General features: G+C 52.7%; 1 protein-coding gene across 1 annotated transcript in view; it reads right to left on the reverse strand.

Annotated features, from left to right (window-relative positions):
* The window catches only part of SNAI2 (snail family transcriptional repressor 2), a 3,598-nt gene extending 3,370 nt beyond the window's left edge, over positions 1-228 (reverse strand). Inside the window, exon 1 of the mRNA XM_004697548.2 lies at positions 63-228. Coding sequence (XP_004697605.1) covers positions 63-141 — 79 coding nt within the window. The 5' untranslated portion in view covers positions 142-228. The remainder of the gene's footprint in view (positions 1-62) is intronic.
* Between the last annotated feature and the right edge of the window lie 330 nt (positions 229-558).

Genomic DNA, 558 nt, shown 5'->3' on the forward strand with positions numbered 1-558 from the left:
ATCTATCTATCTATCATCTATCTATCTACCTTTTCTTTACGGTTCTTTTCTTCTCTTTTTACCTGTGTGTGTGTCCAGTTCGCTGTAATTTGGCTTTTTGGAGGCATTGAAATGCTTCTTGACCAGGAAGGAGCGTGGCATCTTGCAGGCAGATCCGGGCTTCCCAGTGGCCCCTGGCACGGATAACGGTCCGGCTGTGAGGACAGGCCGCCCGGTCCCTACAGCATTGCGGCCGCTCCGGGCAGGGCCGCGCTCAGGTGCGGCTGACGGGACCGGCGCCTCTGAAGTTGCCCGGCTCCTCACCAAACTGAACCGTTTGCGCTGGGAGGGGTTTTTGCCCCCTCCCTCTCTTTTGCAAGAAAGGAGCCAATCACAGCCGAGAGGCTCAGATTTCAGCTCCTCCCTCTGGGACAGCTGTGAACAGAGGAAGAATCTGTTGTCAGACTAAATTATTCTGGTTCAAACTGAACTGTTCTTTGGGATTTCGGTGGAAAAGGGAGGACAAGATGTGTTTAAGTGTTTCAAGAGAGGTCGTTTTACCTAGGTGACTGCCAGTCA

Source organism: Echinops telfairi, unplaced genomic scaffold, assembly GCF_000313985.2.
Source record: "Echinops telfairi isolate 266 unplaced genomic scaffold, ASM31398v2 ScPeMD7_1;HRSCAF=3_0, whole genome shotgun sequence".
Lineage (NCBI taxonomy): Eukaryota > Metazoa > Chordata > Mammalia > Afrosoricida > Tenrecidae > Echinops > Echinops telfairi.